A 25,617-nucleotide genomic window follows, 5' to 3' on the forward strand; every position below is an offset into this window, starting at 1 on the left:
GGTGTTCGAACCTTTGGTGGTAGAATTTTTCGGTCGTTTTGTACGGACGACCTTTTTTTCCGGTCCGATCGTACAAAACCATCAACCATAAAACAAAGGCTGCAGATACGGCAGAGGAAAGGGTGATGTCCCCTTCTCCTGTGGCTGATTGTCTGGATCGGTTTTCCTTTGTATCAACACCGTAAAAATTAAGCAAAACTTCAGCTTTTCTTTCTCAGAGAAAAAGGTTAGTTCCAAAGGAAGAAGGCAGGGGGGTTGGGGGGGGCGAAAGAGGATAGATTGAAACACCAGCAGTGGTTGTTTTTACATTTGTTGTCATCTTTGTTTTTCACAGAATTGTTTTCCCCAAGTGGGGAAGTGCACAAGTTGTGGAGGTTCTTCAATACCAGGTTAATGTGTGGAGTGGACAGAGCAAACTCCCATTACATCTCCCCGTTCCAAAAATCAGTTTAATATATGGTCCCATATAGGGGACGTATCAGACATTAAACTGATTCAGATTTTTAAAAAAACATAAAAAAGGTTAATCATTTAATGCAGAAATTGTATTCAGAATCATATTTGAACAGACATAATTAAATAAAATGGGGCAGCTCTCTTCAGTAGCATGCAAGAGACTGGGCCCGAAAGCCGCTGCCTTCAGCCCCTACAGGGGCATTCATACAGCTTTCGCAAATTTGGCATCAGCAGGAGCATCACATGGCACCATCTGCTGAGTCCTCAGTTTCGTAGAGGATTTCATCCACTGCAATATCATGATCAGACACAGGCACAGAGTCACAGATCTTCTCCTTGAAGGCCAGGGCGATAGTCTATGGCTTCCCCTTGGGATGAGACAAGCAGCGCTGCAGGTACGCATCGTAGTACCCCTTTCCTCAGCCCTATCGCCCGCTACGCTTATCGAACCTGAGCCCAGTCATCAGAATCAGATCCAGTCCATCTGGTGATAAGGCTTCTTCTTGTATCTCATCATGGGCCGGCTGGGCGATATTTCATAATGTAAGAGGAAGACGGGCAATCTCCTCTGCTGATGCCAACTTCACCATGTTCATGTGGTTGCTATGTGGATGGTATCTGGGGATGAATCACGTCTTTCCGTGTGTGAATATGTCTTAAATGATTTCCTTAGTCCGCACCTCATCTTGCATACTCAGGTAAACAGCCACTCGATCAGATGATTGGTATTTACTATGCAAAAAGAGCATGTGACTGAACCACTGGCTCTGCCATTCCTTCTCTCCATGGCTGAGTTTTGACAGGCTTAATTTTTGTTCTGCACCGAGTGCACGCTTCAGAGGTTCCACATGCACTATCATCAAAATCCAATCATAAAACTGAGATTAGATGGTATGACTGCGAGCCGGTAGAACACATGGCAGAGGGTGCGTTAGGGAGAATTCTCCAGAATGGCTAATTTCCCTTACCTACTGAGTCCATCAGCAGCTTTGCTGGATTTCTAGGATTTATTTCTTTCACTTGGTAAGAGTGTGAGCCTTTTTTTCACACTCTTACATGTATTTTGCTTTGTGTGTTTTCATTTTGTGTGTGATCTTGAGCACTGTAGCCTCACCTTCTCCATGGTCTCATATTTTCATGTGTGTTACACAGCACCTTCAGTGCAGTGACACAGGGTTGTCTTGTGACTTCTCACTGACTCCATTTTCTGGGGCTGACTACTGTCCCTCAGAAAAGGTAAAGTTGCCATTAACTTTACTTTAGTTCTTTAAACCACAGACCCAGTACACCCCATCTTACATGGAATATTGGAAAGAGTTAACTCTTATCCCTTTTTGTCTGTGCCTCTTGGGGCATTGTTTCGCTCCCTTTACATCAAGATTTAGCTGGTGGCAGTGGTATCGACCCTAACTTTTCTACCGCGATTATCTTATATAAACGTGGTAATGTTTTAGGCTATTATATTAGCCTCGAACATAAACCGCTTGACCAAATACATTTTATTTTGGCTCCGGCTGGGTTTATTCGCCATTTCTTTTTGTTAAAGTCTTTCTTGTGTTTTTCTCTGCGCGGCAAACCGAGGATGACACCTTTGTTCGCTGTCTTTTCGCGGGCTTCTGCACAGAAGCCCTCCTTAAGGCGCCTGAAAGTCTAGGTAGGCAGGATGTGAGGGAGGGAACTTCGGACCCCTGCCATGGCTTCCCATGGTAACCCAAGTTACACTCCTGTTTGATTGGCTAAGGGGACTGTCCTTGCCAGGACAGCCACCCTGCTGTGTGATTGACAGCCAGGCTGTATGAATGGTGGAAAACTGCATAAAAAGCAGGTCTCTGGGACTGGAAAGACAGAGTCGGCACTGGAACGAAAGAACCTACGAGGAACTGGTGGAAGAGGACCCCTACCACCACTGAACCGCCCGGTGAAGCCCTGCTGCAGGTCCGAATCTTCAGAATCCGACGACAGAGAAGATCCTTCAGGAAACTTCTTCCCTTGAGCTGGTGGGACCAACCAGTTCACCCAAACTGCAAGCCAGGACCCCTCCTCTGGTCGAATTCGCTGTACAGAGCTACAGTGGGCCGGATAGCTAGGAAGGTCGGACCCTGCTTTGGTTTTAAGGAGCGCACCTTTTATTTGTTGCTTTGCTCTGCTGCTGGTTTCTTCCCTGGGTAGTGCAGGACCCTCCAGTCTTCCTACTTCTGATCAGTCCGACAGTCGCTTCAGGAACCGTGAGCCTGCAGGAACTACCAGGAACATCTGCCTCAGCTACAGCTCCCTCTCAGTTTTAAGGTACTCTGCAAATCCGGTTGTTTGTTTCGTTCAGCCGCGGTGAAAGTGTTTGAAATCTTTCTCCATTCCGAGGGCTTGTCCTTCTCTTCTCATTGAACTAACTTTTCTACCAACCAACCTCATCCGGAAACCGTGCCACGAACTTTACCGTGAACTACACTGAACTGTATTATCTTGAGAAAAAGACTTTTGAACCATTGACTTTGGCCCTAAGCCTTTTCTATCTGATTTTATCACTGTAGTCTCTCGTGTACACTTGGCCTGAGTACTTACCTGTTGGTGTGAATTCATTTCTGTTAACATCTGTCTTTCCCTCCCTTTGAAATTTTGTGAGCTTAACTTGTCTGGAATTGAAGGGAAGTGGTGTGGTGTATTAAGAGTGCGATTTTTAGACTGCTTATAATAGTTTCATGTTATACAACTGAAGAGTGAAATAAATGTATATTCTTTTACATGAAAACCTTCAGTCAGTGTTTGCCTGAATCATTGTAATTGCTGTCCTTTATGTAACTATCTGATACTGCTCACTTACTCTTGAGATAAGTCTGGCTGCTCCGCTACGGCTACCACTCTAACTGTGTAGTACAGGCTTGTACCAAAGGTGAAATTGTACTGTCACTTGTAGTCTTAATTGTGTGTGGTGTTCCCAAATGGTACTGCATATAATTCTGCCTAGCAGGGTGCTCCTTCACTGACTCAGAGCAACCTATTCTAGATTCCTGAAAGGAAATGAAGCAGGTTCTGAAAATTGTTCCTCTTCGGCAGCATGCCATGGCTTGAGGGGGAATCCAAGCTGAGCCCAGTGAGCTGCCCTGCAGGCACCCGCAATCCTCTGCGACATTTGCATGAGCCCACCTGCTGGGAATCTTCCCAGCAGATTTTGCATAGCTCTGCCCCTGTATTTGTATTGGTCCTAGAGCGGTTTGTGAGGGATCAGAAATGTGAGGCTGACAACTCTGTGAAGGTTTCTCAAAAAATTTCCTTTTTATTATTCAAAGGTTGGATGAACCTTTGAATAATATCACTATCACTACCCTGATGAGGATTTCCCTACCTAAAATAAACTAAAGGAAATACTCTAACAAAGGATATCTGTCCCTCACACTTATACATATAATATGTTAGCAAGGAAATACATGGCAGTTCAAAACTATAATTATTAGATTTGTAATGTAACCACAGTCTCTCTTATAACCTATGCAAATTCCCCTTCCCCAGGCTTAAAATGTGATTCTGCTTCACAGTACAAGAAAAGAAAACAAGGAAATCCTGTTTTACAACAGTGTTCAAGCACAATTCATTTTAGCTTCAACTGGTCAACAGAAAGTTCTAACTCAGTTTGGTACAACTTCAATTTGACAATAGAAAGTTACATCACAGTAAATAGAAGGCTCTTCCTCTTCCTTGAACAAGTTCTCAGTTCATCAATAGCAATAGTAATTGCCTTGGTCAGGATGATTTGCCACAACTGCCAACTTCTAAAGAAATAAAGCTTTGTGGTAACCACTTTACACAACTCCTCCTTTAGTAGCACATACCACTTAAATTGTCTGCCATGAACACTTTTTAGCACTTATTCAGCTTCCACCTGGTTTACTCCCATGTCAGGCCTACTCCTCCAAATGTTTTGCTATCCAGGTATACTCCCCTACTCAAACAGCATTTCACAACAAGTGCTATTGTGGTCAAGGTTAACTGACAAGAAGTTCTCAACTTCTTCATAATATTCAACAAATTACAGTTTCAAAACTTTCAAAAACTCTGCACGGAAAACAGGGTTCACATCAGTGCTTTTTAATACTCTTTTGCAAATAATGCTCCTCTCCTTCTGGATCTCCTTTTCCTTGAAGGGCAGCCTGTTTGCCACTCTTGCTTCCCCACTACACAAGTAACCAAAGACTGACAGGGATAGGGTATTTTCCTGCTTCTCCCATGGCTTTGGCAATGTGAGTTTATACCAGATTTTCCCCTATGGGGTGCAAAGTATGGGCAACAGGTTTTACAGCTTAGGAACTTTTCAGTAGTACTCGTCTGTTGTTGACAATATTTGCCATATTGTAATCGCCTTGGTTTTAATCTCTTGGCTTGGGCAATACTTGTATGTGTTAACTCTTAACAATGTTGCCCTCTTTGGTTGCTGGATCTCCCACAGACTCACACCTTTAAGGTTACAGTCATTTGGCTTTGTTACAATTAGTATTTGCTGCTTTTTCCTAGTTCAGTATTCAAGATCACCTGTTGTTCTCTTGTGTACGAACACTGAGCTCCTCAGAGCTCAATTCTATGCACTACTAAGTTGTACCCAACTCAGTGGCATTGCGATTATATTGTTGCTCGTGCTGTTGCTACATGATGCAACCTAAAATGTATTCAAAACTAAATACAATGTAACATATACACTGAATCTCCAAAATATACAGAACACATGGTAACTGCAACATTACTGTGTTTAAATGAGCCGGACCATGGACTAATACAACTTACGTAGCATAAACCTCTTTCCCCTATCGGGATGCTGTATGTGCATCCCAACACTGCCCCTTAAGTTAATCCATTAACTAATCTGTTCGCATTCCCTCTCCCTGACAAAGTCATCCTTGGGGACCCACACCCTACAAATATCACACATGCTCTCCCTACTATGAGCATACGTCTGGGGTACAAGACAAAAAAACACACCCCCATCTCTTTCACAATCTACCTAATGCTCTGTATAATTATCTAAATCAGGCGAAGTATACAGGAAGGTACGTGGATGACCAATTAGACTTGTACTCAGCCCTGGATGTGTTTGTATGCCAACATGTTTTAAGATGGGAGTGGCCTTACCTGTGGTTAAAGTAACCGACATCATACTGGCAGTGTTAGGGAGTATGCTCCAGAATGGCTAATTTCCCTTACCTACTGAGTCCCTCAGCAGCTTTGCTGGATTTCTAGGATTAATTTTTTTCACCTGGTAATGGTATGGGCCTTTTTTTCCCACTCTTACATGTGTTTTTCTGTGTGTGTTTAACATTTTCTATTGTTCATAGACTGCGGAGCCTCACCTACTCCATAGGCATCATCTTTTTACTGTGTGCTACAGAGCACCTTCTGTGCACTGACCCAGGGTTGTCTTTTTGGCTTCCTAACTCTGACTCCATTTTCTGGGACTGACTACTGTCTCCCAGAACATGTAAAGTGGCCATTGACTTTATTAGTCTCTTTTAAATACTCACAGACTCAGTACAAACTATCTTAAATATAGTTCTGGAAAGGGTTAATACTTATCCCTTTTTGCCTGTTTTTTTTGGAGCATTGTTTCGCTCCCTTTTCAATAAGTCTTGGCTGGTGGCAGTGGTAACTACCCTATTTTTCCTACCGCGGTTATCTTAAATAGCCCTGGTATTGTTTTAGGCTATCTTGGTAGCCTCAAACTTAAACCTGCTAGACCAAATACATTTTATTTTGGCTCCGGCTGGGTTTATTCGCCATTTCTTTTTGTTAAAGTCTTTCTCATGTTTTTCTCTGCGTGCCAAACCGGGGATGACTCCTTTGTTCGCGGTCTTTTTGCGGGTTTCTGCACAGAAGCCAACCTTAGGCGTCTGTATGTATGGGGGGGACAGGATGTGAGGGAGGGATTTAGGACTCCCTGCACAGGGTCTCCTTGGAGACCCATGTCACACTCTAAACTGATTGGCTGTGGTGACTGTCCCGGCGGGACATCCACCCTGCTGTGTGTTTGACAGCTGGGGCTGGAAAGGAAGAGTCGCCAATGGAACAAAAGAACCGAAGAGGAGTTAACAGAAGAGGACCCCTACAATGACTGTACCATGTTTCTCGCGCCTTGAAACACTTGTGTATAGGCGCGTTACAAATGCCATATCATATCATATCATATCATAACCACCAGGTGAAGCCCTACTGCAGGTCCGAATCTTCATACTCCAACGACAGGGAAGGTCTTCAAGGAATCTTCTCCCCTTGAGCTAATGGGAACAACCAATTTACCAAACTGCTCGCCAGGTCTCCCTTCTCTGGTCGAATTTGCTGTAGAGAGCTACAGTGAACCGGATAGCCAGGAGGAACAGACCCTGCTTGCATTTTAAGGAGCGCACCTTTTATTCGTTGCTTTGCTCTGCTGCTGGTTTCTTGCCTGGGCAGTGCAGGACCCTCCAGTCTTCCTACTTTGTATCAGTCTGACAGTCGCTTCAAGAACCGTGAGCCTGCAGGACCTGCCAGGAACGTCTGCCTCAGCTACAGCCTTGTGCTCCATTTAAGGTACTGTTCAAATCCGGTTGATCGTTTCGTTCAGCCACGGTGAAAGTGTGTGAAACCTTTCGCCAATCCAAGGGCTTGTCCTTCTCCATTCTTTAAGCTAATTTTTCTGCCAACCAACACGTCATGAACTCCTGGCAAAGACTTAACCACAAACTACCCTGAACTGTGTGATCTTGAGCAACAGACTGTGACCCATTAACATTGGCCCAGGCCTATTAAATTGATTTCCTCACTGTAGTTCCTCTTTCTAGATTGCCTTGCCTATTACTTGTTGGTGCTGCTACTGTTTTTGATAACTTTTTCTTTCCCTCCCTTTTTGAATTACTGGAGTGCCATTTTTCTCACACTTCATTTTGAGCCTAGCTTGTCCAGAATATATTGGGTGTGGTGTAGTGTATTAAGAGTGCGATGTTTCAACTGCTTTACTTTAGTGAAATGTTTTACAACTGATGTATAAATAAATGTTTATTCTGTTCAAAAAAGGGGACAGAGCAGACGTGGAGAATTGGAGACCAATCACTCTGCTGAACGCAGATTACAAAATATTAGCCAAAGTCATTGTTAATCATTTGAGAGCAGTAATCCGGTTGTTAGTGCACGCAGACCAGACTTGCACAGTCCCTGGCCGCCGCATACATGAAAGCCTACTGATCGTACAAGATTCGATTCAGTCAGCAAAAGACAGAGGGACATCTTTGGGTGTCTTAGGTCTAGACTTCGAAAAAGTTTATGAGAGAGTCTCTCACCCATATAAGTTAAACATATTGGAAAAGATGGGATGCCCTGCACCTTTTTTGGGGTTTGTTTCCACGCTGTACGCGGGAGTCTTCAGTCAAGTCTCCATCAACGGAACCTTGACAAACCAGGTGCCTATACTATCTGGAGTACATTAACGGTTGTATATATGTGCCATAGAGCCATTGCACAGAAGACTCCGCACACACACAGGGATTGAGGGGGCTCCAGTCCCATGGATACCAATTCAAGCAAAAACCATAGGTTATATGGATGATGTAAAAGCATTATGTAGAGATTCCCAATCAGTGGGACAGGTCGTAGCCCAAACAGAACTGTTTTGCAAAGCAGCTGAGTTATTAAACACGCACAAATGAATGTGAGCTCCTCACCATCGGAGCATGGGATAGGCTTACACCTTGTCCAGTACACAGAGCAGAAGAAAACATCCAAGTCTTAGGTATGGGTTTTAAGAGGCAGATAGAGGGAGCAGAGCAGTGGGCAAACATAGCACAAAAAGTAGAGAAAAAAATAAATTTCTGGGCCTTAAGAAGCCTGACAATTGAAGGCAAAGTCCTATTGATGAAAGCGGTAATCCTACCGATACTGATGTTCCAGGCTTTAGTATTTCCACCCAACGCTCGGCAAACTGTGTTCAAAGAATCCTTTTCAATTTTGTGTGGTGGTCAAAAATGGACCGTGTCTTAAGGACAATGATGTGTAAACTCAAGACTATTGGCCTCATTACGAGTTGCCCGGTAGAACCGGGTTCATTACCGGCATGCCGGAATGAGCGGGTCCGTGCTCGTATGAACCCGCTAATAGAGTGTGCGAGCACAAGCGTTACCCCTTGCCGGTAGTGGCAAAACCGCCATGACGGTAATGGGCCACCAACCCCCCTATACAGGCATTGCGGGTACCGCCGATTCCGTAACTGAGTCATAACAACCACTAAACACCGGCACGGTAATACCGGCACGGTATTACCGTGGTCGCAAAAAAGGACCCGGAAATTACGTCATCGCGTCGGAACGGGAAATGAGCCGGCCGCCATCTTTAAAAACACAATCCATTGCCATCCTCCATAACCATCACTACACTCGTGTTGTTGTGTGCCACAACTGAAGCAGGATGTCGAAGGCCACCAGTAAATCCTCCCAAAGGAAGAGGAAGCAGCGTTTTTCTGATGCTGAACTGACTATGCTTGCTAACACCCTCGAACAGCATGCAGACACAATCAGGAGCACAGACCTCAAGCATGCGGTACAAACCAAAAAAAAAACAGGTCTGGCAGGAGGTCGCTCAGAGGGTGTCGGCAGTGGGGAGCACCCCAAGGAGTGTACGTGACTGCCGGAAACACTGCAACGACCTCTGCCTCTGGGTCAGGAAGATCCTTGCAGAGAACATGAGGGCCGCAATGGCGACAGGCGGTGGTCCACACTCCCCTGTGAAGCTCACCGCATGGGAGGAGACCGCAAGTGCATTCATTGACCCGGAATCCATAGAGGAAATAGGATACCAGGAGTTCGGCGCTGCAACTACCACAGAGGAAGGTTAGTAAACCATCACATCCATGTATACCAAAACATGATGTGGCACAAGTGATGTGGAAGTTAGACTAGGCAAGGCAATGCATGTTCCAAGGCTACATCAACACATCCATAGAATAATGAGTGCCACACCCTGCACCACAAGCATGCTAAGCTAAAATCCCAATCCGAACAGAGGTGCAACATGACCAAACCATGCCCATGGGACCCACCACACACACACCAAACCAATGCTATGCCACCAGCAATGCATTGATTGCCAACATGTCCCCTCAGTACACCAAATGCCACACACCAGAAATGAAATGATGCCTGAATGTATGAACATATTACACCGCAATACATCATAGCTGCCATTTGACAACATCACTGATTACCTGCATCTCTTCTATCTCCCAGGCACCGATGAGGAAGGTGGAACACAGGACAGGGGTGCGAGTACATCCAGTGCACGCAAAGGGACCAGGGCCACCGCCACCCCCCCGTCCAAGAAAATGCCTGCAGCAACACCTAGTGTGCCACGCAAGGCATCAACCCTGCAGGGGGCACCTGCAGCGACAGAACCGGAGCAGGCACCCACAACAGTGGGAGCCGTTCCGCCAGCCACCACGGATGTTGTGTCCACAGAGGTGGATGATGAGGCTGGAATCATGTCTGGAATACCCACCCCAATCCCGATAGCCAGCCCCCACCCACCTGCGGAGTCTGAGAGCCTGGACAATCCGTGTCTCCATGACTCTGACCTTGGAGGATCAGACATTGGGATCTTCCAGGAGGACAGTGCCCAGGACGAGGAGCCCACGCAGGTGCCTTCCACCACCCTGCCAGCCACCACCCTGCCAGCCACCAGTACACCTGCGGCCGACACCTCCTTCGAGGCTCGCCTGGCAAGGGTAGAGGCCCACCAAGAGTCAATGCTGCAAATCATGCATCGACAGGTAGACGCTGGGAATGAGGCCATGAGGGCCATAGCCACGGCCATTGCAGCCAATACAGCTGCCGTGGATGCATCTACGTGTGCATTCAGGGAGTGCATGGGGTCACGGAGACAGGCCCTTCTTGCCAACATCCCGCAAATGCAGTGTCAACACCTCGGCCCAGCCATGGGACTGACAATAGACACCTCCACTACAACAACCCCTTCCACCTCGGTGCAATCGAGCCCTGTGCGGTTAACGCGCAGGAGCGCACTGCGCTCGGCCATGGCACCCCCAGACCCAAAAGTCTCTAGGAAATAACTGAATGGGCAATGACAATTGAAGAACTACATTGGTGAAGGGAACACTGTTTGTTGCACACATGGGGACATTTGGGATCTGTGGGGTGGGTGAGGGAGTTTGTTGGGGTATTTTCTGGGGTTTGTGGGGTGGGTGAGGGAGTTTGTTGGGGTATTTTCTGGGGTTTGTGGGGTGGGTGAGGGAGTTTGTTGGGGGGGTCTTGGAGGGGGGAGTGGGCACATTTTTGCAGTTTTGAATAAAACACAAGTTGTGCTAAGAAAAATCCATGGCTGGACATTGTTATTTTTCGTGTGCATCCATTTAAGGTGTTACGGCGTTCAGTGCCCAACTCCCAACATTCCCTGTGTGCATGTTCATATTGGCCCAGTGTCTGACACAAATCTTTCATAGCCCCTGTGTTTCAGAAGTATACTTGAATTCGTGCTTGCCGTACGGCATGGCCATCCCGTGCATCACGTACTGGCAGTGGGGCTACTTCACCTCTGTCTCCGTCCTCATCATCCTCACCCGGCCCATGTATGTCAATGTCAGGTGACAATGGTACATTGCTCCGGACGCACATGTCGTGCAGCATGACACATGCCATGGTGATCTTTGCCACCTTCTCAGGCCTATATAGGAGTGCCCCACCAGTCCTGCTGAGGCAGCGGAACCGCCACTTCGACAGGCCAAAGGTCTGCTCAATGACAACACTGGTACGGGTGTGCACACGATTGTACTCCTCCTCATGGCCATTCTGCGGGTTAGGCACAGGGGTGTGTAGCCACGGCCTCAAGGGATAGCCTCATCACCAGCAAGCAGATTCAAATAGGTGTGTGTCACTCTGAACTCCTGTAATTCAGGGAGCACAGTCATGCCGCCAGCTATTTGGTGTGGCCATGCACATGTCCCTGTTAGCATGAAAAAATGTTATCTAGGTGCAATCTGTACTGTCATGAGGTGTGGTAGTCTGGTTGGCATTCAATAGATGATGCAGGGTGTAATCATGCATGCTGAGGCAGATATGCTGTGGTAGTGCAACAATGTTTTGACTCCAAGTCATGCTGTTCATTATTTACTATACATGGTCACACTGCCCACATACCCCCCACCCGTCCAAGAAAATGCCTGCAGCAACACCCAGTGTGCCACGCAAGGCATCAAACCTGCAGGGGGCACCTGCAGCGACAGAACCGCAGCAGGCACACACAACAGTGGGAGCCGTTCCGCCAGCCACCACGGACGTTGTGTCCACAGAGGTGGGTGATGAGGCGGGAATCATGTCTGGAATACCCACCCCAAGCCCCATTGCCAGCCCCCACCCACCTGCGGAGTCTGAGAGCCTGGACGATCCGTGTCTCCATGACTCTGACCTTGGAGAATTAGACATTGGGATCTTCCAGGAGGACAGTGCCCAGTACGAGGAGCCCACGCAGGTGCCTTCCACCACCCTCCCAGCCACCACCATGCCAGCCACCACCCTGCCAGCCACCAGTACACTTGCGGCCGACACCTCCTTCGAGGCTCGCCTGGCAAGGGTAGAGGCCCGCCAAGAGTCAATGCTGCAAATCATGCATCGACAGGTGGACGCTGGGAATGAGGCCATGAGGGCCATAGCCACGGCCATTGCAGCCAATACAGCTGCCGTGGAGGCATCTACGTGTGCATTCAGGTAGTGCATGGGGTCACTGACACAGGCCCTTCTTGCCAACATCCCGCAAATGCAGCGTCAACACCTCGGCCAGCTGTGGGACTGACAATAGACACCGCCACTACAACAACCCCTTCCACCTCGGTGCAATAGAGCCCTGTGCGGTTAACGCGCAGGAGCGCATGGTGCTCGGCCATGGCACCCCCAGACCCAAAGGTCTCAAGGAAATAACTGTATGGGCAATGACAATTGAAGAACTACATTGGTGAAGGGAACACTGTTTGTTGCACACATGGGGACATTTGGGATCTGTGGGGTGGGTGAGGGAGTTTGTTGGGGTATTTTCTGGGGTTTGTGGGGTGGGTGAGGGAGTTTGTTGGGGTATTTTCTGGGGTTTGTGGGGTGGGTGAGGGAGTTTGTTGGGGGGGGTCTGGGAGGGGGGAGTGGGCACATTTTTGCAGTTTTGAATAATACACAAGTTTTGCGAAGAAAAATCCATGGCTGGACATTGTTATTTTTCGTGTGCATCCATTTAATGCGTTACAGTGTTCAGTGCCCAACTCCCAACATTCCCTGTGTGCATGTTCATATTGGCCCAGTGTCTAACTGACACAAGTCTTTCATAGTCCCTGTGTTTCAGAAGTATACTTGAATTCGTGCTTGCCGTACGGCATGACCATCCCGTGCATCACGTACTGGCAGTGGGGCTACTTCACCTCCGTCTCCGTCCTCATCATCCTCACCCGACCCATGCATGTCAATGTCAGGTGACAATGGTACATTTCTCCGGACGCACATGTCGTGCAGCATAACACAGGCCATGGTGATCTTTGCCACCTTCTCAGGCCTATATAGGAGTGCCCCACCAGACCTGCTGAGGCAGCGGAACCGCCACTTCGACAGGCCAAAGGTCTGCTCAATGACAACACGGGTATGGGTGTGCACACAATTGTACTCCTCCTCCTGGCCATTCTGCGGGTTAGGCACAGGGGTGTGTGGCCACGGCCTCAAGGGATATCCTCCATCACCAGCAAGCAGATTCAAATAGGTGTGTGTCACTCTGAACTCCTGTAATTCAGGGAGCACAGTCATGCCGCCAGCTATTTGGTGTGGCCATGCACATGTCCCTGTTAGCATAAGAAAATGTTATCTAGGTGCAATCTGTACTGTCATGAGGTGTGGTAGTCTGGTTGGCATCCAATAGATGATGCAGGGTGTAATCATGCATGCTGAGGCAGATATGCTGTGGTAGTGCAACAATGTTTCGACTCCAATTCATGCTGTTCATTATTTACTATGCATGGTCACACTGCCCACATAGCCACACTTGCCGTCCTGTTCATTCATGCATTGCTTGCCATCACCATGGTGGCCTTGTTGTGCCTCTTACTTGTTCTCATTGATATGCATTATTTGTGATCTGTTGCCCATTGAAGTGTCATGTACCGTTTGACTGGTTCAGGTCAGGAGTGTTTGGCTCTGCATGCATTCTCCAATCACCGACTATTCCGACCCAGGTGCAGTATTGCCCCCCCCTCATGCATCCCCACACATCAGTACCCCAAAGCACTGCCATGGGACGGTTGTGCAACTCACCAAGCAGCCAGGCACGTGGTCCGGCATGTCACTCCATTTGATGGGGTACCGTGGATTTACCCAGTAACATGGCATCATGTGTTGATCCAGGAAATCAGGCGCAGCAATGGGTGATGATCTTCCTGGAGTCACATACCATTTGCACATTGATGGAGTTTTGTTGTTTGCGATTGCCGTACACGGTCTCTATGGCATGGGGGACTATCAATTCCACATGGGTGCAGTCGATGGCACCAACACAATTGGGCATGCCTGCCAGTGACTGGGAGCCTACTTTGGTTTCGGCTATCTCCTGGGCAGTCCGTGGTAGGGATATGTGGGTGCTAGCGTGCTTCAGGAGGGCATCCAGCACTTGGTTCAGCATGCGTGAAAATAGTGGTGGTGAAATGCCATGCAGCTGGCCCACTGTGTGTTGGTAGGTGCCTGTGGCCAGGAAGTGTGGCACAGACACCACCTTTAGTAGTGGGGGGATGGCAGTGCATATTTGTATGTGGCTGGAAATGTCGTTCTGTATCATGTGCACTATGGTGGTGATGGTGTCACGGTCCAACCGGTACAGGGTGTGGATCTGCTCTGGGGTAGGGTTGAATGGGCTGGGTCTGGTGCAATGTATTGCTGGCTGCTTACGAGGCTCTGGTGGCTGCGCTGGTGGTAATGGATGGGCCTGTAAGAAGTCCAAAAAGACCAGGTGAACAAACCTGGCCACGTAGCCGCTCTCTGTATATGTCCAAAAAGGACAGTGTAATTCACAAGGAGGATACTGTTTCAAGTAGTAAAAAGTTCCCTTTGTAAACAAAATTAGTTATGTAGAATAAATCACCAGTCTGAATCGAGGTGTAATTTGTTTATAAAACAGAAAGTTTTAAGGGTAATCACTAATTAGGTCTGAGTGAAGACGCGGCTACCATCTCCCACAATTACAGTCGACTTATGGTGCCAATGCATTTCGGAGCAAAATGCTCCTTCATCAGGGCAAGTCTGAATTACATAGAGTAACATAAAGTAAATATACATGTAACCGGTGTGCCAGTAATTAAAATCACATCATTGGCAAAAAGGCAAACAATACAATCTATAACACGTCGTGTATAAACAAAATTAATCAACAATGTATCCAAACGTGATCATAAAAAATATAAATAACAAGTCACATACCAGAGCGTGATGGAATACAGGACGTGGTGAAGAGATAGAGGAAAGAGGAGATAAACAAGTAAAATAAGTAAAAAATAAATTAGGGGAAAACAGGAAGGCAAATATATAGAATATGGAGGGGAGAATAGAATGTTACCTCCAGGGTTCGAGGTAGCCAGTAGTGAGGAGATGGACAAAATGAAGAATGGCAGGTTCACGTGGGATCGGAGGTCTAGTGACTAGAACCGATCAGATGGGCCTTTCTCAACCTCCTTCTCCTCCTGTGTCTCCTCTGTGCTGCCTGTTCTTGCTGCTGTTGTTGTTGTTCTTGCAGTTGTTGCTGTAGTTGTATCAGTATAGGCAGGTACTCCTGCGCCATGTTTGCAAATGCTAGTGGTGGCATTTTGGTGTAGGAAGGGGTGTGGTGTTTAGTTGTGCTCCTTTTGTACTGGGCAACTCTGCATTGCCTACACCGGGGGGGGGTTGTGGTGTGTGGGTGTGCTCAGTTCATACTGGCACAGCCTCCTTTGACTCCACCTGTGGGGATTGTGTGCACCTGTTGCAGCTGCCTTGTATCTTGCTTGCTGTTTGCGGGTGGTCTGGGATGCCTGTATGGCCGGCATTGTGCAGGCCGTGATTACCGGCTTCGCGATGCCAGTATTTGCATGTATGCGTGGGTTGGAATTACCCCCTATTACCGGCATGCCGGTATTTGTTCCCTGAAGGTGTGCGTGTAGGCGCCTATGCCGCTATTAGCGGCACCGTTGTTTGGTATGCCGCTAATACCGGGTTTGCGGGTCGGAATGCTACAGAACGGTAAATGATGCCGGTATTTAGATACCGGCATCGTTTTTCCCTTACCGGCATCCCTTGTAATGAGGCCCTATGGGTGGAAGAGGTGTTCCGAATGTTGAACTTTTCCTCACAGGACATTATGTGGGTTTTTGTATAAACACCTTGAAACATTCAGCGTCTTTAGCAGCTCCCTTGGTCGGATACGCCACAGCAAGCATATTGGAACGGTTCCAAGTAATTCCTCGGAGCAACCTGCTACCAAAGGCAATGGAATTACATTTCTTCTATAAATGCTTCCAAAGATTCTTACCACCAGTGGATCCACAAGACTTGTTACAAAAAGAATGGGTGGACATCAAAGACATTTTAAAAACAATGAGAAGTAAAGTCACACCAGAACCAGTGGGTAATCTGGAAGGCCGGACAAAGTGTGGAGGGTCTTCTCCACAGCTAAAGTGACGAACATGCAAAGAGACAATAATTGGTTACTCCTACTGAATGCACTTCCGTTGAAGGCCTTTATGCATAGAAGCCAGGTCAGGAGAGTGCCCCAGAGAAGGATGCGGCAATGACAAAACAACTTTGCTTTTTTTGTGGCGCTGTAGTTTTGCCGAGCAAGTGTGGGATGCCTTTGTAGCATTGTTTTTTGCACTTACAGGAGTGCAAACGCTTTGCTTTGAGTCAGTTCTCACAGGGATCAAAGAGGAAGGGGTGGGAGTGGAAGATAGGCTGTTTTATCAAATTTCATCATCCGTAAAAGAAGCCTTATGGAAGGCGAGATCCTTGTTGGCACTACAACACAATGATATATATCCGCAGGAGTGTGTTAAGTTGGCGCTGTGTTTATTATACACATATTATTGCCTTGATGCCAAAGCACAGGGGGAGGAGGAGGCACAGACACTTTGGCAACAAGGCAACTGGAGAGCGTTAACTACGGAAAACAATCTGGGATAGGGTGAGCTTGCTCAAAGTCTTTCTTTTTCAGTTTTTCATACAAATTCACTTTTCATTCGAGATAATTTTTCATTTTTATTGGCGTATAGTCATAATTGGATTTTTCCAAACACTTGGAGGAATGGGATGGTTGGAAGGGGAGATGTGAAGACAGTTGAAAAAGAAAAAATTACTTTTCTGCTGCTGTTGTGCCAAATCCCTTACTGGCAAATGAGCAAAACTGCATGTTTTCTTTCCATATTAAAAAAAACTGCTCTCCAGGGAAGGACAGAAGCGGGATCATTTTTTTAACAGATTTTTTTTTTTTATATTTTATTAATGTGTCTGTTTCCAACTCCTGGGATCAGCCTTCCCATCCTTTTCCACCAGGTTGTTGGGGTAGTCTTAGGCCCACCAAGCCCGCAGCCTCCTCTGCCGAGCGCTCACCCCCAGCATGGTAGGCCTGGTGAAGTGTCAAATGCTCCCGTACACTCCGCAAGAGACACAAGTAGGTGGCAGCCTGGAAGTGCAGTTCATGCTGAGCCCGGCAAAGCTTCTCGCTGGTAAGGCGGTGACGCAGGGCCTGCTCACGGATATACGTATAAGCTGCAGAATCGCGGTATCGAGGACCCTGCAGGAATCGCACCTCGCGCAAAAGAGCGCACAGCGTTCGGGCTGGTGACCCCAGTGTAGCCATTTCGAATAGCGACACTGTATCAGTTGAGATTGAAATTCTCGGAGAAAAGCCTACTGTTGTGGCTGCCTCGATAACTCAGAGTAACTTCCTATTCAGCAGTCTTTGGAGGCTTGGAAGTCGGCATGGCAGGTTTTCCTCTTCGGCAGCATGGCCCGGCTCGAGAGGGAGACAGGCAGGACCACATAACACTTTCCTGGAGATACCCAGAATCCTCTGTGAGGGCCAGTATTTACATGAGCACATCCACTGACGCCTTCGCAGCATATTTTGCATAGTTCCGCCCCAGGTTGTCTATTGGTGCTAGAACACTGGGATTTGATGGTCAGACAAAGGTTGCAGAGCCAGCAGAGGAAAGGACCATGAGGCAAGGAAAGAGTCCTCTTCTTATGGCCAGCTGGCTGGCTGGGCTTTCCTTTTCTTTCCTACTGTGTCAACTCCTTTAAAAAGAAGCAAAACATCCGCTTTTCTTTCAGAGAAAAAGGTCACTTTCCCAGGGAGGAGGGGACGGGAGGGCCAGTAGGGGATAGGTTGAAACAGCAGGAGTGGGTGCCTTTACATTTTTTTGTCATCTTTGTAATTCACAGCATTGTTTTCCCCACAAGTGAGGAAGTGGTTGAGTCCTGGAGGTTCTGCAATAGCAGGGAGTGGGCAGAAAAAACTCCCATTCCATCTCCCTGTTCCAAACATCATTTGAATGTATGGTCCCCAGATAGAGGATTTATCAGTTATCAAACTGATAGGAACAGTTTTTTCATATTTATTTTATTTTTTTATTTTTTGTAATCATTTAGTGCAGGCATTTTATTCACAATGATATTTCAAAAGACAGATTTTTTTAAAATGGGGCAGCTCTCTTTAGTAACAGGCAAGAGACCGGCCCAAAAGCTGGGGGCAACACTCAGCTTTCGCAATCAGGGTACTTGGCATCAGCAGGAGCATCACATGGCACCATCTGGTGAGTCCTCAGTTTCGTAGAGGATTTCATCCACTGCAATATCATGATCAGACACAGGCACAGAGTCGCAGATCTGCTCCTTGAAGGCCAGGGCGATGGTGTATGGCTTCCCCTTGGGATGAGACAAGCAGCGCTGCAGGTACGCATCGTAGTACCCTTTTCCTCGGCCCAATCGCCCGCCACGCTTATCGAACCCAAGCCCAGGCATCAGAATCAGATCCAGTCCATCTGTTGATAAGGCTTCTTCTCGTATCTCATCATCGGCTGGCTGGGCGATATTCCACGATGTAAGAGGAAGACGGGCAATCTCTTCTGCTGATGCCAATTTGACCATGTCCATGTGGTTGCTCTGTGGATGGTATCGGGGGATGAAACACATTTTTCCACGTCTGAATATGTCACGAAAGATTTCTTCAGTCTGCACTTCATCTGGCATACTCAGGTAAACAGCCACTCTACCAGACGTTCGGTATTTATCATGGGAAAAGAGCTTTTGAATCAGCCGCTGGCTCTGCCGTTCCATCTCTACGCGATCGAGCTTTGACAGTCTTCGTTTCAAATCCGCACGCAGTGCACGCTTCAGAACTTGCACAGACGCCATCATCAACAATAATACTTTTTTCTTTTTTTTCTTTTCTAGTGTATACTGGAAGCACAAATAACAGAGGGTGCTCCTTCACTGATTCAGGGCAAAGTTTTCTAGTGTTCTCAGAAGAACTAAAGTAGCCTTTGCACATTTTCCAATTCGGCAGTATGCCAGGGCTCGAGAGGGAAACAGAGCAGAGCCCAGCGCGCTTTCCTGAAGGCACCCACAATCCTCTGTGGCCGACGATATTTGCATGAGCACACCCGCTAGGTGTTTTCTCAGCAGATTTTACATAGCTCCGCCTCTGGATTTCTATTGGTCCTAGAGCAATCGGACCATGGTGGCCTGACACAGGCTGCAGAGTTCGCCCTGCCTCTATAAAGCCTCCACAAAGATCCCGCTCTGGCTCCTGAAGCCCGCAACTCCCCCTCCCTGCCAGAGGCCCGGCTCCCACAAGTGTGGAACACGTTTTGTCTAGGAGTGAACCCTGATTCATGGATTATTTGTGCCAAAAAAACGGAATTTGTGCGCCATTCTGGCCGCAAATCCCTGTTTAATTAACGGGTTTTTTGCGGGCAGAATGGCGCACTAATCCTGTTTTTTTGGCGCAAATAATCCACGAATCAGGCAAGGACAGTCGTTTTCATGTGAGAAGCTGCCTGGCTGGGGCCTAGTAATAATAATAAGAATAATAATAATAGGCGTTAGTTCTTTCCGGGTTACAAAAAAAAAGGCGGATGTTTTATGATCTTTGGCAGATGAAACAGTATCTGGGATTGTTTGGTTTCACCTTTGTTTAATTGAGACTCCTTCCATTGATGAGAGAGAAGTCCTTGATCTCAAGACATGGAACTAATGAGTAAGACGGGAGGGTACACATTCAAGATGTATTTTTCTTTACATTATTAAAATTAACCTGTTCGTTTCGTGGCGGCTGGCTATAGTATTAAATTGGAGAATTCCAAAATGTACGCCTCTTTGTCTGTGAAAATCGTATTTTGTTTAAAATGTCTACTAAATTTGGTGTGAGCACATCTGTAGGTTGTTCGTGGGATTGCACCCTTCAATGTCTTAATGGCATCTTTAAATTTCAGTAGTCGCTAATGTAGAGATCTACATTGTGTGGTGTTATTGCAGCCTTGAGCCTCTGTAATCGCCTGTGAGGACACTTGTATGTTATTTTTGGAATTCCAGCGCCAAGTGGAATTTGTTGGAGTGAATGTTCAACCTTAAAACAATGTTGGCCCGATTCATGGAAATGTGCGCCTAGATCCTGCAAAGCCTGTGCACCGAGAACATAGGTATTTCTGTGCGCGCTGCGTATTCATGAAATTGTTCCTGCAAAGTAAGACATTAAGCAAGTTGTGGCCGGAACGCCCTCACAAAGCACAAACAGCCACTAATACCTACCTGTGTAAGGTCCTCAGGTGCAAACTCATGCACCCCTGTACAGAGGCGTTGCTAGGGGGGGGCTAAGGGGGCTATAGCCCCTGGTCTTTTGGTTGTAGCCCCGGATAGAATTTCAGGAGCTACAACCAAAAGGCTAGCTAGCCCCGAGTCCCGACAGTCCCGACATTAGCGTAGCCCCGGGTCTTTTCCAGACCTAGCAACACCCCTGCCCCTGTAATCCTGAGTTATATGTCGGATTAGGAGCGAACAAGACTCCAAAGTTGGGAAAGTTTCACAAACTTTCACTGTGGCAGAAAGGATTTCCAAACTGCGTTTGCAGAGTACCTTATGGATGAAGAAAAGCTGTAGCTGAGGCAGTTGTTCCTGGCAGTTCCTGCAGATCTCGCTGTTCTTGAGCTTCAGTCGTGGGGACAAGAAGGAGAACGTCGGGAGGTTCCTGCACTGACCACGGAAGAAGCCACAAGCTTGACTAAACGTCCGTTTTAAGGTGTGAGTGCCTTAAAGTCTACAAACTGGTATCTTTCTCACTGGCTATCCGGTTTTCAACAGCACTCTGAAGAAAATTCGACCAGTATGGAGACGGTGTCCAGGTGGCTTGCGAGTTGGTTGTTCCCACCAGCTCAAGGGAAGAAGTCGTCCTTGAAGGGGCTTCTCTGTCGAAGGAGTTTCAGGCAATTCGGACCTGCAGCAGGGCTTCACCGGGCAAACCAACGGTCCAGGAGTTGCAGCAGTCGTCTTCCTTCAGCTCGTCTTCGTTTCTTCCGTTCCAGTGGTCGACTCTGCCTTCCAAGTCCCAGAGAACTGCTTTTAAACAGTTTTCTCCCATTCATTCCAGCCTAGTTGCCACTCACCCATTAGGGTGGCTGTCTTTGCCGGACAGTCAACCAGCCAATCATGCCAGAGTGCATTCAGGTCACCTAGGAGACTAAGCACAGGGAGTTTCGGGCACCTCCCTCACCTCCTGTCCACGCAAGACACACAGGTGCCAGAGGAGGGCTTCAGCACAGAAGCCCACCAAAGGCCATCGAACAAAGGGACCAAACATGGTTTGGCGTGCAGAGACAAACACTAGAAGGACCTTTCCTAAAAGAAACAGCAGAAAAAGATGACCAGAGTCTGTTTTTTCAGAGGGGTCTTGGGCACCATATTAGAAAACATGGCTGACCCGATTTTTAGCTACCTGTGTTTGCGGTCGGGAAAAATCATGGTAGTTTGTTCTAAAACCACTGCCACCAGCCATTTCAAGAGGAAAGGTTAACACTTGACTGTTACATGAGTGTTTAGACACAGGGGATGCTAGGCAACCCCTCCAGTACTCTATAGGAAGATAGAGTGGGCTGGGTCTATGAATTTAAAAAGACTAGCAAAGTCAATTTAACTTTACATGCTCTGGGAGACAGTAGTCAGTCCCAGAGAAGGTATTTAAACCTTGGGAAGTCTGAAAGACATCCCTGTGCCACTGCACTGAAGGTGCTGTGTGACACACAAGAAAAAGATGATGCCTATGGAGTTGTCTAAAACTCCATATCCAAAGAACACAAAAGTAAAACACATTGAAAAATGAAAAGTTCAAAGTCCCAAAATATAGCAAAAGAGCTGGAGGGCTCTAAGGTAGAGGGAATTAGCACTTGGGTGAGAATTCTCCCTAACACACCCATAAATCCAACATGAAATCTTATCTCTGCGCAGTGATTCCTATGCGCAGGTGTCAGTACACCTGCCTTCGGGTGGCGGTTACATTGAGTGCTTTGCGTGGTCATTTCCCTGATGTGAGGTTGCATGGTCAGATCCATGAATACGATTTTACCTGCATTGTTATGGGTGTGAAACCACCTCGCATGCGCCGCCCATCAGAACACCTGCAATTTTCCTTGTTCTTCCTCATTCTGCATGTTCCGCCCCCTTGCTCTGGCCTATGTGCAGGCCACGCGCAGGCCACACGCATGCTCTGCGAGGTGCCTCAAGCAATGCGATCTACTGCACAAAGGGACATGTCGGACATGCACGAAAGCCCCGCTTACTGACTTTCCCTGCGCAGTCGATTCCATGAATCACCAAAAGGGGTTTCACTTGCGATTTGGCACACTATCTCCCTATTTACCGAGCAATTAATTACATGATTCAGGGCCTAATAGTTCAGTAGTTCTTTGCGCCGAGCCTGGCAATGCTTTTCTGTATGTGAGTGATGAAGCCTTCAGCCCATACTGTAGAAAAGTGGCTGCTATATAGGATGTTGTTGAATCATTTTGTAAGGTTTTCTTATAGCTCTGTTGTCCAGTCCACTATCCTTTTTGGATATGTCTAGACATATCTTACAAAATGATTCAACAACATCCTGTATAGCAGCCATTTTTCTAAGTAATGGGCCGAAGGATTCATCACTCACATACACAAAACCATTTTCAGGCTCGGCACAAACAACTCGAGCCGAACTCGTAGTTTGCCAGTACGGTAACAACGGTACTGGCAAGCTTACCGGTACTGTTGTTACTGTACCGGCAAACTTGGAATGAGGCCCATTGTCTTGTAAGGACATCTGTATGTCAAAGGTGGACAAGCACCCTACACTTTGAGGACATCTGTATGTTGTTGGTGGAAATGCAGTCTAGCCTGTGGGGACAACTGTATGTCATATGTGGAAATGCAGCCTATCCTGTGAGGATATTTGTATGTTGTCGGTGGAAATGCAGCCTAGCTTGCGGGGACATCTGTTGAAAGTGGAATTGCAGTTTTCACTCTCTACTTATATGTCTCGTGAGGATGTCTGTGTGTTTTACGAGTAAATGCAAGCTAGCCTGTGAGGACATCTGTATGTCATAGGTGGAAACGCAGCCTAGCTTGTGAGGACATCTGTATGTTGTCGGTGGAAATGTAGCCTAGCTTGTGAGGACATCTGTAAATTGTCGGTGGAATTGCAGTTGTAAATCTCCACTTTGTTACTTCCTTGTGAGGACATCTGTATGTTATAAGTGGAACTGCAACTTTTCATGCGAAGACATCTGTATGCTGTCAGTGGAAATGCAGCCCAGCTTGTGATGACATCTGTATGCGTATAAGTGGACATGCAACGTCGGGTATCAATAATAATCCTGACTAGTGTTACAACACATTCTTTTATTGCTGTTTGAAGTGCAGTCCATTAACTGTGTGGTGAGGTTTCCTGAAATGTTTGTTTGTGAAAAACAACACAAGACCAAAAAGTGTTTTAGGAAATATGGCCTTTTAAAGTGTCTCTGTCCTTAGACTGTTGCTACTGTTTTGTGAAAATGGACTATTCCCAGTGCAGTCTATTTTAAAGTCGTTATTTTCAGGAACATGAAATCCTTATAGCAACGTGTTAAGCCCAGAGAATAATTGTGGCTTTAATTTTCCACCTGAATGGTATACTGCAAGATAGTGCCAACCTGAAAACTGGTTATAACCCCCACTGTCCTTTCAGTGATTTAAGGCATGTAGTAAAGAAGCTGTGTGATAACAACCGGGATACACAGATTCTGTGTCACAAACTTACAACTCGTTATTTAAGATGTTGAAAACATTGAATCACCCGTTTCCCAGGTGGTTTTACCTCTTACATATGTATTAATTTCCTCCAAGTCCCTGGCCTCCTTTTCAACCAATCATTTTCCAGGTCTCTTGACCTTTTACACCATTCCCTGTTACCAAGGTTCTTTGACCTCTTACACAGTTGTTCATTTCTCCCAGGTACCTTCACCTCTTACTCCTTTCATCATTTCTCAGATCCCTTACCTCTTATGCCATAGCCTTCTCCCCGGTGCTTTGACCCCCTACTCAGTCCCTTATTACTCACTCTTTCTGTTCCCTGTTTGCCTCAAGCCAGCCACCCCCCTGATGGCGTTCCTACAGTACATTTGTTATACCATGAAGTCCATAATCACCACCTTGCTAGCATGTTACCCCATTTGTTTCATCCTTCTAAACCTCTGCTCCTAGGGGAACATCGTGTATCTAGTGCACCCTTTCTGCTTGCCCCAACCATGCCGAGCTGTTTGCCGCAAGCCGACCACCCCTGTGATGGTGTTCCTCAGATCATTTGTTTTACCTAGCAGATGGAGCCATAATTATCACCTTGTTAGCACCATTATCTTGCTTGTGCCATTCCTCATATTCTCCGCTCCTTGGACAGCATTGAGCATCTTCTGTGCCATACCTGCTTGCCCCAAGCCAGCCAAGCTGTTTGCCCCAAGCCGGCCACCCTGTGATGGCATTCCTACAGATAATTTGTTTTACCTAACACATGGGGTCCATAATTTCCCTGTGTTAGCTTATTTCCCCATTTGTGTCATCCTACTGATACTCTGCTCTTAGGAGAACATCAGGCAACTAGTGGGCCCTACCTGCTTGTCCCGAGCCAGCCAAACCATGTGGCAGCGACCTCGCCTATCTTTACTTGTTTCACTCTGAAGAAAGTCCCTAAACCCGCTCGGAGGCCAACACTGCTTCCTTCCCTTGTCGTGTACCACTGACTATCCTATTCCCCCCACTCTTTTGTTCACCTTCCCCCTCAGGCTCTCACCCTCTGAATTTTCTAACCTACTACCACCTTTGTGCTGCTAACCTTCCTAATTCTCATATATCCCCCCTGCCTGTCCCCACACCCCCCTCTAGTTGCGCTGTCCAGAGCACCCCACTCTCCCGCAAATACTTGTCTTGGGGAGAAAGGGATACAACTTGAGCACCCTACACTAAACAGTGTATAACCAGACATTGTATGTTTTGGGCATTGCGTGAGGTGGCAAACATGCTTTCTGTCTTTTCTGCTCGGGTATACTAAACAGCCGCAGTACATAGCTGCTCCGTTGGGTGGACACTAATGCTAAGTCATCTGCACTGCAAACCTCTTCATCTAAAATGATGGACTTTGTTGCATGTATTTTTATTTTTATTTTTTAAACCCACCATCCACCACTTGTCCCGTGGCGCCTTGGAGGTTATGCCCCTGCCGCTGTTACATTCCAGTGACTGAACAGTTGCTTGTGGTTTCTGACAGCACTTCCTGCCCGAATGGGCGCTTTGCGTTGCTCACTTTAGCATCACAGATTTGCTTACTTGTTTCACTCCGACCAGAAAATCTCTAGTCTCATTGAGAAGCCAAAACTACCTCCTTCCGTTGTCAGGTACCATTGACTATCCTATTCTCCCCACTTTCGTTCACCTACCCTCTCGCCCTCTCTACCAACCCTTTCCGACTTTGCGCATGATCCCACTGCGGCGGTACGACCTCCACCTCGCCTGTGTTTATGATTCATTGCTGTGCAGGGTTTAGCTAAACCCACCACCTTGGCAAGTCCACTGACCTGCGGCCGGCTTCCCTCTTTTCTTCATCTATTCT

At 47.1% G+C, this 25,617-nt stretch overlaps 2 protein-coding genes and 2 pseudogenes across 2 annotated transcripts; all 4 read right to left on the reverse strand.

The window, feature by feature from the left end:
* Positions 1–352: 352 nt before the first annotated feature.
* Positions 353–526, reverse strand: LOC138460412 (U2 spliceosomal RNA; annotated as a pseudogene).
* Positions 527–695: 169 nt separating this feature from the next.
* Positions 696–1,163, reverse strand: LOC138452592 (5-formyltetrahydrofolate cyclo-ligase pseudogene; annotated as a pseudogene).
* Positions 1,164–16,955: 15,792 nt separating this feature from the next.
* Positions 16,956–18,882, reverse strand: LOC138453280 (5-formyltetrahydrofolate cyclo-ligase-like). Its single transcript, XM_069605969.1, has one exon. The coding sequence runs from the start codon at positions 18,870–18,872 to the stop codon at positions 18,252–18,254; it is 621 nt and encodes a 206-aa protein (XP_069462070.1). The 5' UTR covers positions 18,873–18,882; the 3' UTR covers positions 16,956–18,251.
* FMC1 (formation of mitochondrial complex V assembly factor 1 homolog) lies at positions 16,981–17,313 on the reverse strand. Its single transcript, XM_069605179.1, has one exon. The coding sequence runs from the start codon at positions 17,311–17,313 to the stop codon at positions 16,981–16,983; it is 333 nt and encodes a 110-aa protein (XP_069461280.1).
* Positions 18,883–25,617: the final 6,735 nt, after the last annotated feature.

Source organism: Ambystoma mexicanum, chromosome 4p (assembly GCF_040938575.1).
Source record: "Ambystoma mexicanum isolate Mex_15411 chromosome 4p, UKY_AmexF1_1, whole genome shotgun sequence".
Taxonomy (NCBI): domain Eukaryota; kingdom Metazoa; phylum Chordata; class Amphibia; order Caudata; family Ambystomatidae; genus Ambystoma; species Ambystoma mexicanum.